This window comes from Mya arenaria, chromosome 16, assembly GCF_026914265.1.
Source record: "Mya arenaria isolate MELC-2E11 chromosome 16, ASM2691426v1".
Lineage (NCBI taxonomy): Eukaryota > Metazoa > Mollusca > Bivalvia > Myida > Myidae > Mya > Mya arenaria.
In genome coordinates this window covers 7,070,180-7,087,071 of record NC_069137.1, presented here as the reverse complement: position 1 = coordinate 7,087,071, position 16,892 = coordinate 7,070,180, and the positions used below count along the sequence as shown (strand labels likewise).

The 16,892-nt window shown below is 34.3% G+C and overlaps 1 protein-coding gene across 1 annotated transcript; it reads right to left on the bottom strand.

Annotated features, from left to right (window-relative positions):
- Nucleotides 1-1,151: 1,151 nt before the first annotated feature.
- On the bottom strand, nt 1,152-14,829 carry LOC128222100 (uncharacterized). The gene is made up of 3 exons (XM_052930946.1): nt 14,589-14,829; nt 7,512-8,551; nt 1,152-4,732 (listed from the first exon to the last, which is right to left on the bottom strand). Exons 2-3 carry the CDS (start codon nt 8,492-8,494, stop codon nt 4,684-4,686), a joined length of 1,032 nt encoding a protein of 343 aa, XP_052786906.1. The 5' UTR covers nt 8,495-8,551; nt 14,589-14,829; the 3' UTR covers nt 1,152-4,683.
- Between the last annotated feature and the right edge of the window lie 2,063 nt (nt 14,830-16,892).

Sequence of the window (16,892 nt, the reverse complement as noted above, 5' to 3'; positions counted from 1 at the left end):
ATTGCTCAAAATTAGGTCAGTTGTCGCTTAAAACAGATATAAATCAAAACCGTCAGGCCCAAGTTCAAGTTGCATGAATGTGTCATTGATTGAAACAAATTGATTTTTTAAAGCAATATGCACATTTGTCTGGTCTTTTATAGAGAATATGGCATTTATTCTCTACGAATCATGAAACTTCATTGGAAGAGTTTCTTGGTGCAAATAAAAGATTGTTGATGGGGCAGCGAGAGCTTGGCCCATTTAAAAAGAAAGTTGTGCACTTGGTATACTCACTCCATGCATGGTAATATACCAATCCATCTTTGATAGGACCTTTGGTTTTATAAGCTCAAACAACAGGTAGCATATGTCATAAGATAAGCCACTTGTCTTACCATTATAAGCTCAAACTTGGTTCATTTTTAAAAGTATTGTGTCCTATATTGATACAGCGTTATGTTTTTCATACAACACATTACCTCAAGGATGATGGAAAAGCGCAAGCTTGGTTCATCTTAACAAAGAGCTAGGCATTGTTAGATACAGCGTTATGTTTTTCATACAACACATTACCTCAATGATGATGGAAAAGCGCAAGATTGGTTCATCTTAACAAAGAGCTAGGCCTTGTTAGATACAGCTTTATGTTAATATTACAACTATCAACACCATGAACATTGAGCTGTACACGCTTGCTTCATTTTTACAGAGAATTGTTGCCTTGTTTAATACAGCTTCATGCTTATATTACAGCTACCAGCACCATGATAATTGAGCTGCGCACGCTTGGTTCATTGTAATAGAGTTTTGGCCTTGTAAGAAACAGCTTTATGCCCTTCATACACCTTTCAACACTCTACGGAAGGGATAGTGTCAATTTGGTTCATTTTAATAGAGAGCTGTGATATTGCTATAGAGAGCTTTATGCATATTCTACATTGCATTAACTCCATGCATGGTAACATATCAAACCGCCTTTTGCCACTAGTATCTGTCCAAATAAAACGTAGTTTGTGTCATAAGATAAGCCAGTTGACCGACAACCTGACTTCCATATTTTGAAACCAAATACGTTAGCACAACCATGAAGATTTTGCAATTGTTTTCTTAAATTCTGTCCATTAAGTTGCGCTTTATAAGAAATGTAAAATTACAAAAAAGATCATTCACAGACATTTATTCAATATATCATAGCAATGTATATCAAACACACACATCCATGAAAAGTTACTACACATGGTCCGTACATATACTTATTACATACACTCCATACACATAGTTCGAATGCATCATCCATACACATAATTATACACATAATTTATACATAGAGTTAATGTTAACTATCTATACATAGAGTAATCACACATAATCCATACTTTCAGTTATTACACATAATCCATTCAAATAGATATTACACATAATCCATTCAAACAGTTATTACACATAATCCATTCAAACAGTTATTACACATTATCCATTCAAACAGTTATAACACATAATCCATAAATATAGCAAGAATGCATCATCAGTACACACATTTCTTACACACAACCTATACGTGGAGTTATTACACACTATCCAAACATAGCGCTGTTACCCAGAACCCACACATACAACTTTTACACATCATCCATTTAAAAAGAGTTATTACACACCATAAAAATATATTTATTAAAAACATTCCATGCATAGAGTTATTACACACGGTCCATACATAGAGTGATAAAACATAATCCCTTATAAATAGTTAGGACACACCATCCAAACATATAGTTTTACACACCATGCAAACATAGAGTTATTAATCACCATCTTAAAAAAGAGTTATTATATACCATCCATACATACAGTTATTACATACCATCCAAAAACTCTTATTACACACCGTCTATACATTGGGTAATTAAACACCATCCATACATAGAGTTATTACACACCGTGTATACATAGAGTTTTTACACACCGTATAAACATAGAGTAATTAAACAACATCCATATATATCGTTATTACACACAATGCATACATATATTTTTTCACACCATGCATACAAAGACTTATTACACACTATCCATACATAGAGTCAATTCACACCATTCACACATAAAGATATTACACGCCATCCAAACACAGAGTTAATACACACCATCACACTAATAGTAAATACACACCATCAATACACATAATTAAAACCCACTAGTCCACTCAATACAAAACGGTATAATTACACATCGTCCATACATAGACTTCAAACTCTTCATCCATGAATTGTGTCTACATCAGAGGTCATTAACACAGCATGTTTGCAGCACTTCTATTTTACAACATTTCTATAAACAATAAGGGTGATTGAAAGCTTCCAAAGCATGGATATTTGATTCACTATTGGGAATATTTGACTTTATCCAATAAAGTTATATCTTTCTTTTATAAACTGTATAAGACTGAATAAAAAAGCACTTACATCATTTTGAAACTTGTAAACGATTTTGGCATAGACAATTAAAATATTGCCAAATTTCGAAAAAAAACTTTGCCTTTTTTTAAAACACCCTTATGCAGACACCATAAGCTTACGTTAATATTACATCTTCTTAGTTAAATAAGTAAACAATATCGTAATTAATATGGAAAGAAATAAATTGCAGACACCATTAACTTACGTTAATGTTCCATCTACAACGTTCAGTAATTGAACAATATCGTAATTAACTTATGAAAAGTTAATAAATTGTAGACACAATAAGCATACCTTAATATTACGTCTTCTTATTTCAATAAGTGAACAATATCGTTATTAATATGCGAATAGTTAATAAATTGCAGACACCATTAACTTACGTTATTGTTCCATCTGCTAAGCTTATAAACTTAACAATATAGTAATTAACCATTGAAAAGTAAATGAATTGCAGACACCATAAATGGACGGTAATGTTATATCTACTAAGTTAACAAGTTGAACAAAATAGAAATGAACGTGTAAAAGGTAAATGAAATGCATAGATCATTACCTTACGTTCATGTTCCGTCTAGTTAGCTCAGTAATTGAAAAATACAATAATTACAATTTGGGAAAGCAAATACATATCAGTCACTATATTGTGTCAATCAGTATACATTCATGTAAGGTCGACTGCGTTCAGTAATTGAACAGTATAGTAATCAACTTACGAAATGTAAATGAATTACAGACACCATTAACCTTCTTTCATGTGACGTTTACTATTTTGAATACATCAACACTATACTCATTACTCATTACAATGGAAAAGCAAAAAAAATTAACGCACGTTCTTGTACCGTCAACTTCATATGTTAAGTTGTCTTTCCCTTTAACAAAACAATAACTCACCCAATAACTATGTTCAAAACTTGTACAAAGCAAAATTTAAAACATCATACAATGATCAGTACCTACATGTACCGTCTAATCAGTCGAATATATAAACAATGTACTTATTTACATGGGCATACTACAACTGATATGAATAACAAAGGTTAATGTATATACAGAGATATTCTTAATTATTTTAAAATCAATGAAACGTGTACATATTGATTTCTTTCAGTTTTTCATTAAGATTTTCAAAAGGGGGCAATTATAAATGATAAATATTAATATAAGAGACCAAATGGAAAAGACAACAAATGATAAAGGGGGGGGGGGGCAATTATAAATGATAGCTCTTGATAAAGGTGACCAAATGGAAAAGACTACAACTATTGATAAAAGAGGGTAAATAAAAATGATAACTCTTGATTACGGGGACCAAATAAAAAAAGAAACATTGATTGATAAAGGGGGGATGCAAAAAGGAAAAGATAAGTCTTGAAAAAGGGGCCAAATAGACAAGATCATTTCTGATAAAGGATACCAAATAAATTAATTGATTAATGGGTCAAAATGGAAAATACAACTCCTCGAAAGGGGGCCCAAATTGAAAAGATAATTTTTGATAAAAACGGTCGAATATAAAAGATAACTCTTGAAAAAGAGGGCCAAATTGAAAAGATAACTCTTGATAAAGGGGGGCAAATATAAAAGACAACATTTGATAGAGGTCAAATGGTAAAGATAACAGTTCATAAAGGGGCCAATTGGAAAGGATAACTGTTGATCAAGGGGAACAATATACACTATATAACTCTTGATAAAGGGGGAAAATGCAGAAGGTGACTCTTAATAAGGGGGGGGGGGGCAAATGGAAAAAAATAACTATGGTTGTTTTCACCGTATGTACCTGAGTTGTTATAATTTACAACACATATTTGCATCATTCTATCAACAAGAAACTAAGCAATTATCTTTCAAACGTTCTTTTAAAAAACGATACATATGCTTCAAGAAAAGGGACATTTATATACCTGGGGGAGAAAATATCGAATGACGAGAGTATTTACAGAAATTTATGCTAAAATAAATTTGTAATTTAAGTATCTACAAAAGCAATTCCAAATACGTTTCAGTCTCACAAATTGTGTACATTGTTTTTCTTACACTTTGCATGAGTGTACTCTAGTATCCCCATTGCAGGCACCAATTGTGCCAATTCTTTTGTTACACTTTGCCTTTTTGAACTCTAAATCTCCAAAATGAAGGCACAAATTGTGTAAAACGTTCTAATAACACTTAGCACGAATGAACTATCCGTGGTGATCTCACGTTGTCAAACATTCCGACGTCCGTTCTACATGCGTCTTTATTTCGTAACTTCGGGCTTCTCTGCAGTGGACTCTGCGAGTGCAGACCTGAATCGACAGAAACATTTCAGCTGGGCTAGAATTTGATATCCGTTTTATTTTTAAAGAATAGCTATTTTTATTCAAACAAACAAGTTAAATCATTATAAGCTTATTAAGTCGTTTCAGATCAGTGTGTATCTAAACTATGAAACATCTGCACTGGTTTTCATTATTTTTTAATTGGATTCAAGAACGATGTAGCTAATCGGATTTCTTGTTATTTATAACTGTCCAATACAGTGAATGAAGTAAATGATGTATGACGCTATAATTAACTTAAAATGCAAATTGAATACCACCCCAGAGGTTTAACTTTGTTTCATCCTTAAAATAAAACATAGTTTTAAACGACATTATAGTGTTTGGCTGTTTGGAATAATTTTATTTATTTTTAAATCCGCCCGACGCATTCGCATATTCATAACCAGTAGGGCATCAGGCTTACAGACAACGATTGCGTCACTTTCACTGTCATTACTTATAATATCCATCATGTGTTTCCGGCCCGGATTGAAATATCCGATCAGAGTGCACGCGCTTAAGTCGCGAACGAGGCTTGTCGGAAAAAAGCTTGATTATTTTTGGTTGCATACCTACAGTTATTATTTTATAGAAATGTTGATGTAGAAACTGCATTTTTGCACAATTCACCAAAACGCGCGCGCGACGTATCTTACTGAAATCAATACCCGTAGTCAATTAAGATCACTGTTTATATCAAGTAGATCCTTCCATACTTATTCATCTATATGCGCTTTTTTGAAATGACACAATTTTCTTTTTATTTACAAAACATTGAAATCAATAAGAACTTGGGTTGCGCGTAACTCATATGGCATGGGGTCATATGGAACATTGGTTCGTCAATATTTCACGCGTTTAGGATTTGTACTAAAAATAGATGATACATCGTCATGGTCGTATGTATGTATGTATATATTTGGCATTTTCTTCAAAACTGTATCTATTATGTTGTTTTAATTTTTATTGGTGAGACTCTAATGAAGCATTGAAACTCACAAAGATACTCAATACGCTAATGTATTTCACACCTTTTAATAGGTTTTGCATTAATATTTAAAAATATACCTGCACAAGTTTTATTTGAAAACTGCAAACTCCGAACAGACTTAACGCGTTGGCTCGATATTGCATGGCTCGATATTGCATGGCTCGATATACGCGTTGGCTCGATATTGCATGACTCGATATACTCGTTGGCTCGATATTGCATGGCTCGATATACTCGTTGGCTCGATATTGCATGGCTCGATATACTCGTTGGCTCGATATTGCATGGCTCGATATACTCGTTGGCTCGATATTGCATGGCTCGATATACGCGTTGACTCGATATTGCATGACTCAATATACACGTTGGCTCGATAAACACGTTGGCTCGATATTGTATGACTCAATATACGCGTTGGCTCGATATTGCATGGCTCGATATACACGTTGGCTCGATATTGTATGACTCGATATACTCATTGGGTCGATATTGCATGGCTCGATATACGTGTTGGCTCGATATTGCATGGCTCGATATACTCATTGGCTCGATATTGCATGGCTCGATATACTCGTTGGCTCGATATTGCATGGCTCGATATACTCGTTGGCTCGATATTGCATGGCTCGTTATACTCGTTGACTCGATATTGCATGGTTCGATATACTGTTGGTTCGATATTGCATGGTTCAATATACTCGTTGGCTCGAATTGGATTAAAAAGACCGTTTTTCTACTCGTTACCGATCGTATGGCTCGATATCGTGAGTGACGATGTTTCCTCACTCGATGTCATTTTCGCGGTCTCTACGGACTCTGTGTTTTGTTTGCGTGGCTAGATGTCATTTTCGCGGGCTCATGTAAGAATTTCACACAATTACCATAATGCCATAATTGATTCAAATTGCTTGATCGGAATCATAATAAGCGTCATTTACATAAAATAATGCTCCGAAAGTTTCTCCAAATATTAGTATTTATACAAATGTCAAATGCTGAGCAATCTAGAAAACGACCCGGTACAACCTAACCTATAAATATTGCGTGTTTATTGTTTACGCATATATGTGTTTAAAGTTTAATTCAATAAAATAAAATAAAATTGATATTTTTATAGTATCAAACGCGTCATGTCGCAAACATTACGATAACTATTTCCAATAAATACTCTTCTGTTGCGGATATAACGTAGCAAATAGCAAATGAGTTTTAAACAAGACGTTCTTTAATGTACCAAAGAAAAATACACATTCAGTAAGAAATCCCGCTTGGCTCGATACACTCGAGGCTCGAAGTATTTTAGCCAGTCCCTGGAATATCGAGCCACTGAGATTCGAGTGTATTTGAATAAAGACTTAGAGTGGCTATTGCAAGTGTAACCGTTTTACGTACTTATAGCTGCACTCTCAAATATTTACCGTTTTTTCAACTTTTTTGTCTAAAGATATAAGATTGCTGACAAAAAATCCCATTGCATAATTGCATATTTCCGTTCGAAAATTATTGTTTTATTGCCTAAACCGTTACTAACGGTTTAAGAAAAATGCATACAAATAACATTTTGAACTTAAATATAAACGTCTGCGATTTAAGTTTTTGCCAGCAGTCGTATATCACTGGTTTCTATGGATTTTCGCAAAAAAATGACTCGTTCCAAGACAAACAATAAACACGTTGTAAAAACGATCAATCTGTGAGAGTGCAGCTTTTAATAAAGGCTAGAATGGCAATTTTAATACATATCCACACTCTATATAACGGAAACTCACTTACTTCTTTGCGGTTGTTTTAAAACGAATGTTCCATATTTGGCCAATCTTTAAAATGTCTGGACGCCAACTTCGAATCTCGTCGTTGTTTGGTTCGAATTCCTCGATCTGAATGGCAGGGTCTTCCTCCATCTTTTCCTTCAATGACCAGACATCCGGGGGAGGCCATACACTACACGTGTCTAACACACACTCAACCAAATGTGCAGATACTGCCGCTTGATGAGCGAGACGCTCAACTACGTGTTGTAGTATTGATGCCTCATGAAATCTGAGTTTTGCTGTTTGAGCAGGTGAGTGGATGGCAGCCATCTGGGGAAAGTGAAGATTGCCTGCATGCGGCACTTCACTGGGCAGTATATCACATCTTGATATCTCACACGTGTATCCATAATAAATTGCACTGGAAGCAACATACAAACACAATGTTTCCGATATAGCCATGAATTCGATCGTAATATGTTTGGTATAGTTTAGTGACGTGTTTGGAGGAGGCACCATCTTATTCCTCAACGGATTGTACTCGTCTGATATTTCGGTACAACCAAACAATCTTAATGTTACTGAATGGTTGAGTTGATTCATCCTACCGATGATTTGACACATTTGTTCTGTTGACATCTTAATACGAGATAGTTCCAACTCCGTGGTATAATCAGCTGAGATAGGCTGTGGACCCAACATCGGTAAGACTGGTTGTTCAGCAGCAGAGTTTGATTTCAGGGTTGTATGGTGCAAGTAACATTTCACGGATTGACCGCATCTGGTCACGTAGTCAATAAGTCGAATAAACCCCTCTACTGTGATGGTAACAAACCCAAGAGTAATGCGTGTTGTACACTCAGATGATACTATCTGCTGCTCGCATTCATTCTGAAGCTGCGGTACATCATCTTCCGGTTCTATGGAACAAAGCCACAACCGCAATGACGTGCCTCCCGCTTTTATGAAAGACTGCAATAGTCGTCTGAACTGTTCCTCTGACATGCGAATATTTTCCAGGGATAAGTCCTTCAGATGAGAGAAAAGTCCTTCCCGCTCATTCTGTGAAATGATGTTTTGTTATAATTATGACATGTTTCTTGAATAAGTATTACCACTAGTATTGGTAGTAGTCATAGTAGGTTGTAATAATAATAATAATAATAATAATAATAATAATAATTATAAAATAATAATAATAATAATAATAATAATAATAATAATAATAATAATAATACGAAGAAGAAGAATAACAATAATAGATATAATAAGAATAATAAGAATTATAAGAATAATTATAATAATAGTAATGAAATAATAATAATAATAATAATAATAATAATAATAATAATAATAGTAAAACAATAAAATAGATGAATAATATTTATTATTAAAATAATAATAATAATAATAATAATAATAATAATAATAATAATAATAATAATAATAACAATAATGATAAAAACAATAATAATAATATTGATAATAAAAATACTAAAAAATATAATAATAAAAATAATAGTAAAAAAAATAGATAAATAATAATGATTATTAAAATATTAATAATAATAATAATAAAAGTTAAAAAAATATAATAGATAAATAATAATAATAATAATAATAATAATAATAATAATAATTATAATAATAATCATAATAATCATAATAATCATGATAATAAAATAAATGATCATAGTAATATAATAATAATAATGATAATATTAATAATAATTGTTTTAAAACAACAGGGTTTTCATTGTGTATTAACAAATATAAACAAGGCATATTTTTTTTCAAATTCCAAGACACTTAGTCGTACTTTGATAATTTATTTTTTTTATTTTAACAATGCTGTTTATCCAGTGTTGCTTGCTTTTCAAAACCCTTCCACTATGGTATTTCAATTATAAATATATTAGTATTAGCATAAATGTACTACACATAATTCTGCAAGTTAATGCAAAAGCTTAAATTGGGTTACCACATTGGAACAGTCAACAGAAAGCGTTTTTCCGCTATAATAAACAACGCAAATCGTAATAATATTGCACACGCACGCACACACACACACACACACGCGCGCGCGCGCGCGCACGCACGCGCGAACGCACGCAAGCGCGCGCGCACACACACACACACACACACTTGAACAAATAACCAATTATCCGCTTCGAAACAGACATAATTATGTAACTATACCTAGACGTTTAAGTATTTACTCGAAATCAACAATCCCATCTTCCATTGCTTTGTGGAACCGGCTTGATGTTCACCTTCGTAACAGTAACACGCTTAATGAATTTAAGGCATCTTTAAAATATACATGCAAATGCTCAATGGTTCCGAAATAATATATTGTCAAAGAGAGACTTTCAAATCTCCACCATACAAGAATCAGAAATGCGTGCAGCAACCTTTATGCACATCTCCACATAAACTATCTTCGTGATAATCCTATTTGTGACTGTGGACAAGGCACAGAAGATGCAGAACATTATTTCTTTAAAGTGACACTCTTATTCAAAATTAAAACATACACATGTATAACAAGCATAAACTTTGAATGATAAACCTTTGACTTATTACTTAATAATGCATTTATGGAAAATATTAATTACTGATAACACGAGTGATATATAAATATAAATACTATATAAAAATATATAAATATTAAATGATTGGTAAATGCTAAAAGTTTTAAGTAAGTACTGCAATCTTCCATCGTGTCATAAGGTAGAAATACCGTATTTTCTGTACCTTTCTTTCAAATTAAACTCGGCATCCTTCATAAGAATAATTGTTTTTGACATGTAATCCATTTTTGGGGGAAAATTAAACAATTGTTTTAATTGCGGTAAATCGTATTTGGGAGTAAGAGTGCATCTTAAAATGTAGTAGATACGGCGAAGAACGCGTGTTATTTATTAAAAATACTCGAATGTTTCATCCTTTAAGTAAATTATTATTTTAGAAAGAAAATAGCACAGTCGATGAAAACAGTGTACTTTTTATTGAAGTTTTTAAATACATACACTTAACGAAACGTTTCTTTTGATATCATCCTCAATAACGATATAAATGGTCTGGGATGTTATTATATTTTTTTTCTCTTTTGTGGTAACCAATTCTTTTCTTTTCTAAAGTAAATAACATTTTTTCATTGTTCTAGTAACTTTTAATCATGGATTTTACACGACATTGACGCTATATTGACTCCTGGGAAGGGCTGAAACTATTGTTGTTATAACTTGTAGCCCAACCATTTTGTTCTTTTTGTTCGATTTGATTATAAGTGTTCGTGTAAATAACGTGTAAATTTCATGTTATTTATACTGTTTACAAAAGAGCAATAAAATATTATAAAACTAACACACACTCACACGCACACACGAACGCACGCACGTAAGCACGCACGCACGCACACACTCTAACGCACGCACTAACGCACGCAGGCACGCACGTACTCACACACGCACACATGCACTCACAAACCTACATAAGCACTTACGCACACAGGCACGCACTCAAGCAAGCACGCACTCACTCACGCACGCACTCACGCAAGCACGTACTCAAAACACGCACTCACGCACGCTCTTACGCACGCAGACAGCACGCAGACAGCACGCAAACACACACACCGTTCGTATATCAATAAAGGGCTTTATACTTTAACGAATTATATAATTTTCCTGTATTATATTACTACACATTTAACTGGGTTGATAATGCATTAATCTTCTTGTACTTCGTTTTGGATAGTCTACTTTAGTTCAAAAGGTGCTAAAATTTGAGTCTTCGAGAGTTCATTAAAGACAATTTCTAACATTGGTTTCTTGTCTGTTTTATCGTTTTTCGATCCCTGTCGTTCCTTACGAAATTAACAACTTACAATAAATATATCACTGCTGTTCACACCTGTTAATTTGATGCTGTATTATAATTTCAAAATACGGACCTGTGGCTCCATAAGTAAACACACTAATCAAAAATTTCACGGATGTAAACAAAATATAAAGATACTTCATTAAACTTGTTCTTTATCTGTTTTCATTTTGGAATTCTCCTGGAAAAAGGCAAATGACAAAACTTATAAATATATATATACATATCATAATTTATATGTAAAAAACATTTTTATTATTATTTGACATAATATGAATTGACAAAACACTTGAAAAAAAATATTTTATGTCCATACCGACTGAAGATTTGACAAATACCCAAAACAAACACACAAAATATATGACTACAAAGTTATCAATGAAATACACATTTGTTACATTATTGTAAAGGAATATATCATCTGATCTACATCTATATTGCTATTGTAATTCAATTGCATATAAACATCGGTATGTTGTACAGTTTTTGTTTTCAAATTTTGATGCTGATGGCATTGCAGTGCTAATGCCACTTGACACGACTTAACCACACGACTTAACCACACGACTTAACCACAGGATTTAACCACATGACCTGACCACACGACTTAACCACACAACTTAACCACACGAGCTAACCACACGACTTAACCACACGACTTAACCACACGATTTAACCACATGACCTAACCACACGAGCTAACCACACAATTTAACCACACGAGCTAACCACACGACTTAACCACACGACTAAACCACACGACTTAACCACACGACCTAACCACACGAATAAACCACATGACCTAACCACAAGAGCTTACCACACAACTTAACCACACGAGCTAACCACACGACTTAAACACACGACCTAACCACACGATTTAACCACATGACCTAACCACACGAGCTAACCACACGACTTAACCACACGACTAAACCACACGACTAAACCACACGACTAAACCACACGACTTAAAACACGACTTAACCACACGACTAAAACCACACGACCTAACCACACGATTTAACCACACGAGCTAACCACACGACTTAACCACACGACTAAACCACACGAGCTAACCACACGACTAAACCACACGACTTAACCACACGAGCTAACCACACGACTTAACCACAAGACTAAACCACACGACTTAACCACACGACCTAACCACACGACTTAACCACACGACTTACCCACACGACCTAACGACACGACTTAACCACACGACTTAACCACACGACTTACCCACACGACCTTACCACACGACTTAACCACACGACTTAACCACACGACCTAACCACATGACTTAACCACACGACCTAACCACACGACTTAACCACACGACTTAACCACACGAGCTAACCACACGACTAAACACCATGAGCTAACCACACGACTTAACCACACGACTAAACCACACGACTAAACCACACGACATAACCACACGAGCTAACCACACGACTTAACCACACGACTAAACCACACAATTAAACCACACGAGCTAACCACACGACTAAACCACACGACTTAACCACACGAGCTAACCACACGACTTAACCACACGACCTAACCACACCACTTAACCACACCACTTAACCACACGACTAAACCACACGACTTAACCACACGACCTAACCACACGACTTAACCACACAACTTAACCACACGACTTACCCACACGACCTAACCACACGACTTAACCATACGACTTAACGACACGATCTAACCACACGATCTAACCACACGATTTAACCACACGACTAAACCACACGACTAAACCACACGACTTAACCACACGACCTAACCACACGACTTAACCACACGACTTAATGATTTATTCATTCCATTATTCAATCGGTCATTCACTCCCAGGCCGCAACATTGTATGTTTTATCATTCATGTTTACTTTAATGATATGAATTCAACGTTAATTAAAAATTACAATGTGCTTGTAATGTTTTTATGTTTATTCCAATACAAACTTCCCAGGGGAAGGTAGAAATCTACAACAAAACAAAAATTATATTCAAACAAGCAAAATTACCTACAGAAAAAATATAGTTACTGTAACATGCCGGCTGTATGTTCAATCGGTGTCGTAGAACTTATATGGATCGCTCTTATATAAATTTTCCTCAGGCTACGTTGCCTTATGATTTAAACAAATTCGAAAAATGATTGGTGGGCTAAAACAAAATCAACCTTACGGGAGCTTGTTTATTTGCGATGCAAAACATCTTAACCTTTGTCAGCGCGCAGATCGCAATGCTCTGTGGCCAACGCAGGTGTCAGATATGAGGCTTACTAGAGTTTCTAGCCACCAGCTCCGTTCACCAGACTAGATCGCAATGCTCTATGTAACTGGCTACTTGAACTGGAACGCTAGATAACCCTATAGATGTCAAGTTCCTGGTGCCTTTTTATATCACAGGTCACAATGCTCTGTGTTCAATAATAAACAGCCAGAAGGTCAAGACTCTAATTATTTGCCTTCAAAGACCATTTCTGGTTTACTGTCTGATGTTACCTCGACGGCGGTCAAACACAGAATGAATCTTTCAGCCGAGCGACGCGCTTATATACTCACCGGGCGGACGAGTTCATTATTAAGATGGGAAAAACGGGTATATTCCACTTTCCGAAAACATGTAGGGAGACAGCTTTATTTTTACTTATACTTTTTATGAAAACAACTCCCGGTTAATTAATAATGTTTAACATGATTTCTTTAATAATTATTGTCGCTAATAAAATATTTGTATGGAATAAATAAGTATAAAATGTAAAACTAACCTTTGAAATACACCGCCAGACATTTAACTTTGTAAGTGAAAATGGCTAATTTATAACAAAGGGCGGTAATCGTGCAACTATGCGGTTACTCTACACAAATGGCTAATTTATAACAAAGGGCGGTAATCGTGCAACTATGCGGTTACGCTACATTACTAAGACAAGCTTACTTAGTTTTCCTTTAAAAGTCTAAATCTGGACTGCTAGATTAATGCAGTTAATGCCTAGAAACTTCAAATATACTTAAATGATATAGCAAACACTTATTAATAGTTTAAATGAAAAACGAGAATTTACAAGTATGACTCCTGCATACAAACAAACAAGAAAAATACATAATAACAGAAAATGTAGAAAATATCAGCGTAAGGAAATGATTTATCAAATAATAATGGAATGAATTCAATAGGAACTTACTCTGTGGGTAACCCAAAACTATCCTTAATTATAAAGAAAATACAAATTTTGCAGTAACACATTTTCATTGCAGAAATGGCCTAATTCTAACTAAGGGAGATAAACGCGCAAAACGAAAAAGTACCCTCACTGGCTTAATTGCCCATTACATGACAACAAAGTGCTATATTTGCAAAAACAAGAAAAAAATCTCAGTTTGAATTGAAAAAAACAACAACATTTATTACGAGGAGATTATGTGAAAATTAATATGAGTTCTTAGATTATATAACCTTAACTTGTATACACAACAATGTACTATATTTGCATAACCCATGTTAGCTAAAGTTCTATATGTCAGAGTCTTTTAGTTTTGTCAGCAGTCTTATAATACTGGTTTCCATCGATTTTTCGCACAAATTGGCTCGTTCCAAGACAAAAAATAAAAAAAAGTTGTCAAAACGTTCAATCTGTGAAAGTGCAGCTTTAAAGTGCAAATGAGTCAAACAAATACATGTTTTCCTTCATGTTTTAGTCATATTTCTAAATATAACTGTCAAACACATGAATATCACCTTCTGTTCTTGTAGCTAGTCCAAGAGCTTGCTGGGGAGTATTAAAATGTATGTTGCATTCTCATAAATTCATTGAGGACAATATACGTTTTGTTTTAATTTAAGTACTTTAAACACTTGAAATTATCTCAATCAAGGACTTCGCTGTCGCTACGTTTCGCTTTGTATTTGTCATTTTCCGTTAGAGTAGGTTTAGGCTCTTCGTACAACTTTTCAGGTATCTAATCAGTGTTGAACCAAATACACACTGTGGTTGCAGAATTATCATGTAGTTTAAAATGCTCCTTTCTCAAATCTGAAAATAAATAATTAATGATAAAGAACTTATCAATTCTAAATATTTTAATATCATAAACATATCAACAGAGGTATAATTGCAGTATACGAACTCCTTTTCATAATTAGTATTGTAGAAGGTTGAAAGTAGTAGATATGATTTTATTAGCGTACAGTGTGAAGTATGCATACATTTTGTTTTTAATTATTTGCATCATTATCGTAACCAGTTTACTCAAATTATACTAACAACAGATCGCGCCACATGAAGATAAAGTATTACTTTTGGTTTAAATTAAGAATCAAATATATACGTATAACCTGTTTTGTAAACTTCTGGCGCAAATTCTTATTAGATTGTAACGTGCACAGCATTTGTATTGAAACGTTTGAAGAACCGTGGAGATTCTGATTGCGAAGAAAGTGTTACCAAGCGTAAGAACAACATGGACTGTATACAGTGATGTGACGAAAATATCGTACAGATATGTTAGTTTTGTAGGTATAAATAAAAATAATAATTTATAGATGATTGCATATACTTCATATATTAAAGGGGTATACACCAAATACACGAATGGCAAAATATACTGCCGCAAGTTGACGAAGAGGCCAATTAATGCAGGGTTATCCATGAACGATATAGAATGCATGAAGTTGTGATCAGGAGTGAAATCGTTGTGGTAAGACCATGTTAAGTTTTGGCTGTAAAACAGTTCAAGGAAATTGCAATTGGCAGAAGAGAGAAAGCAGAAAACGCGAGATTAAACATTTGGCAGATTGCAACAATACATTCAAAACCTAGCACTATCATATACAAGATATATGCCGTTTTGTAAATATAAACATGTACATATTAGTGCAGTCTGCACGTGATTTGCTTTGGTAAGCACGACACTGTTCTTTTATTATTAACCTTAGAAGTGTTCTTGGTTCTAATGGATTGAATATCTACCCTAGCGTTGTTAAGTTGCTTAAAGACAACCACAACACAAAAGAAGTCCACACTATAAAAAACGGAATCTTAAGCAACAGTCATGTTGACAGCTGGTTTTTTTGTCATATTTCGTGATATCCCGAGTACAGCTTAAATACTCGTCACTTTACCAAGTGTCAGTCGGGGCGTTCATCCGGAACGGTCTCTGCTTATGTTGGTGTTTGATTTTATCACAAAATACGTCATAAAACGACTAAAATCCTCTCCATGTCGGATATTCTTCCGTGCTCTTGTGTTCACTGAAATAATATTTTAAGCGAAATAATATTTGTATGTGATTTAACTGCCTCGGACTTTACAGAATGCAAAAAAAAGTTTTTTTCGTGATGAACACGGCATTTAGCTGCCGTAGCCATTGTTGTGTCTTACTGTCGAATACACCATAATTCACCCGCTTTATCTTCATTTAGTCCAATCTCAGTCTAAAATATATCAGAAAGATCTCTCAAATGCATATATACACCATCTAAGCGATGA

What these genes read in the sequence shown, in the direction of transcription:
- LOC128222100 (XM_052930946.1), bottom strand. Translation starts at nt 8,494, where the DNA reads ATGTCAGAGGAACAGTTCAGACGACTATTGCAGTCTTTCATAAAAGCG. An exon ending in TTTAAAACAACCGCAAAGAA is followed by an intron (nt 4,733 to 7,511) that starts GTAAGTGAGTTT and finishes CTGTCGATTCAG; the next exon opens with GTCTGCACTCGCAGAGTCCA.